Source organism: Solanum tuberosum, unplaced genomic scaffold, assembly GCF_000226075.1.
Source record: "Solanum tuberosum cultivar DM 1-3 516 R44 unplaced genomic scaffold, SolTub_3.0 scf00010, whole genome shotgun sequence".
Classification (NCBI taxonomy): Eukaryota; Viridiplantae; Streptophyta; class Magnoliopsida; order Solanales; family Solanaceae; genus Solanum; species Solanum tuberosum.
Window position 1 is genome coordinate 241,046 of NW_006238936.1, and position 3,280 is coordinate 244,325.

Consider the following 3,280-nt stretch of genomic DNA (forward strand, 5'->3'; position numbering starts at 1 on the left):
TGCATTTCAAAACAGAAAAAAGAAAGCTAGCTTCTCCAATTCTTGTAAAGTTCCAAAGAAGATTTCTTCTCCAAAAAGTGAACAAGTTTTTGTAATAGATACATTCATAGACTGTGATTCTTTGATGTAGTTCGTGTTTATATACATGTGAATCCACTATTAGATTAGTCAAACGAATTCAATGATTCTGCAAACTTTGGAATAGCCCTCTCCCTTTCAATTTCCTTGTTTTATTCTACCAACTTTTTGATAATTCATAAACTAGAGAAAATAATGAACTAACAAGAATCCAATTCAAAACATAGAATCTCAATCTCTCTTTGCATTTTTATTATAGCTAAATTCTGCTTCTACGTCAGCTAACAACATAAAATCTAAAGCAGAAATCAAAGAAAAAAATGTACAATTTGAATTTATATATTATTTGAAATAAATTTTAAAAGTGACAGAAAATAAATTATAATCATAAATAAAATATATGAAGAAATATGAATATTTTATTGATAAATTGTACGGGTACAATTCTGTTCATTTAGATTTTTCTTCTCATAATATTTATCCATGATTCGAGAGCCGTTAGTGACGTATTTTTCGAATCAAAATTTGTTCTTTTTATGAATATTCCATAAATTTGCGAAATATTCGAGATGCCTTTTTTAAGGGATCCTTATATAAGTATGAACTAGGATTTAAGGTTGAGTTTTAAACCTCCAAGAATCCTAATTGAAATGGAACACACCTTGTAGAATTTCAACTCGAATTGAACACGTTTGTTATAATCCAACAAAATTTCAATATCTACATACATATTTAATAAATAAAGAGGACACACCTATGCAGATTATTTCTGAAAAGTTGTATATCTTTAGAATTATAGAAGGACTCATGTATTTCAAAACAGAAAAAAGAAAGCTTCTCCAATTTTTGTAATAGATACATTAATAGATTGTGATTCTTTGATGTAGTTCATTATAGCTTAATTCTACTTCTAACGTAAAATCTAAAGAGAAATCAAAGAAAGAAATGTACAATCAATCAATTCATACTTGTTAAAATAACGTATTTTAAGTCATTTACTTAAAAAGACACATATATTGCCCTATACTAGATCTAATATATGACCTACAACTTGGAAGAAAATTCATAAAACATAACGATATAAAATGCAAAAATATCACCAAATTTACTGCATCAATTGTTTGAAGTTGGATGCATCTCAGAATAAAACTAAAGCCAATGTGAGCACTTAGCGTCACCATTTTCCACCTTCTATCTTGCACATAACGCGTTGAGCAGCACGTGACCAAGCATAACGTCCACAAAGTATTGGTGTCCAATCTGACCATCCATCCACTTCTGCTTGACAGGAAAACGACCATAATGCATCCCGTCATTGCATCTGTTGTCATAGTGCCACGGATAAGTCATGTCGAAATCATCAATAACATGATCAACCAAACCATATGCCTTAAACTTATCCAACACTACCCCATTGTAGGCCTCCATTTTATTTGGATTGAATCCTAATATTCTAGCAAATCCCCCTGTAGCTATTGTGGTCCTATATATAACTCCGGGTGGTCTCAACCCTCTCTGTCGTACCCCATTAAGTACCTCAGCCCAGAATGATGCAGCATAGCCGGCAACTTCAATGAATTGCTTAATATTAGACCAATGTAGTCCATCATGTAAGCCCGAATTCATGATTATAGTGTCTGGAACAACATGCCCCGAGAAGTACCCTTTCAATAGTTCTCTGTAGTTTGCATCTGTCAACGAATTCAAGCCTTGATTATTCCCTGTCGCATTAGGATGCCCGTTATAAATACTAGTAAATCTAACTATTTGTGATGGATTCTTCGGGTTGCTGATGTTCAAATCAGTTCTTCTTCGAACCTCCTTTATATCATTCACATCTAAAATGAAATTAACAATGTTTCTCACTGTATCACAATGATTCGAATCACCCCACCAGAAAATCCAACGATCTTTCAAACAATTCCATGCTTCTTCACTAGAGAACATTTTGAATGAACAATGTGTTGAATATACCCAACCATTGCTCTCTAAAGACCCCAATGGACCATCACACCATGGTTTTTGGCATGGAAAATTTGGTTCTTGGCATCTATATCGCCCATCATTGCTAATTAGGCAACTATCATTCTTGACATGACGAGTCCATCGACCAGACCAAACATCTCTAACAAGATCTAACTTCTTGCATTGAGATATTTCAGGTAATTCAACAGCAGACTTGGAGAATTTGATTGGGATCACGCGTAAAACCTTGTCAAATGCAAATCTTTCAGGCCAAAACCTCAAGCCTTCATAATGTCGAAACAGTAAGATGATTGTAAGATTGTAATCCCCTGAAAAATCAGGGTGGACTTGTAGTGAAAACAGATAACTACCATTGCCTAAATCTTTAATAGGAGGTCTAGACTTCCATGTTTCACCAGTAATATCAGTTTCAAAATAATCACCACCCGAACAACGAGGTTTCCCTGAATCATACAATGCATGGAATACAAATTCATGAATATCCCCAGTTGACAACTCAACGTTCTCGCGACCATCCAAAGCAGGGATTTTTACATCTACAGTTCTTGATCCCTTACACAGCTCACCACCAGGAGCCAACAACTTGGTAAGAAGATTCGATGAATAGTTAGCCTCTAATTCAGCTGAAATCCACCTACAAACTCTTGTACTTGAAGTTTGCTCCTTGTTGGACAAATTTGTCACCATCTCAAGACTGAAATCAGGAGCCAGATTCTGGTAAGTATTTAACCAAAAATTGCAATATTCGATAATATTGGTAAAACTGAAATCTTTAAAGGTAGGACTAAACTTCCCTGAACTACCCACGCTGACACTATCAATCTCCCACACAATCAAGATTCCAAGAAAAACACTCATCGTCAATAGCTTAAACCACCATTGGATCTTGGTGCTATTTGACCTCATAACCCAACCAAAATTTGCAGATTTCTCAGACATATTACCAATGCTGACACCAATCTACCAAAATCCAACAACAGAACAACACAACCCACCAAGAATCTTGAAAAACTTTCACCTTATTGGCTTAAAAAGACTAACTTTTTGCCACAATCTCTGATATTATTTTGTATGTTGTCTAATATATATGTTCCTATTTGTACATCTTATTTAGTGTTGAATGCACTTGATTAGAGAGCATGTATCTTGATCATACTTACATAACTATTTTAATTTGAGTTTTATGTTGATTTTCCTACTTTTTATTTGGTTAAAT

The 3,280-nt window shown here is 34.1% G+C and overlaps 1 protein-coding gene across 1 annotated transcript; it reads right to left on the reverse strand.

The window, feature by feature from the left end:
• Positions 1-1,269: 1,269 nt before the first annotated feature.
• On the reverse strand, positions 1,270-3,003 carry LOC102599208 (uncharacterized). The gene has a single exon (XM_006339703.1). The coding sequence runs from the start codon at positions 3,001-3,003 to the stop codon at positions 1,270-1,272; it is 1,734 nt and encodes a 577-aa protein (XP_006339765.1).
• Between the last annotated feature and the right edge of the window lie 277 nt (positions 3,004-3,280).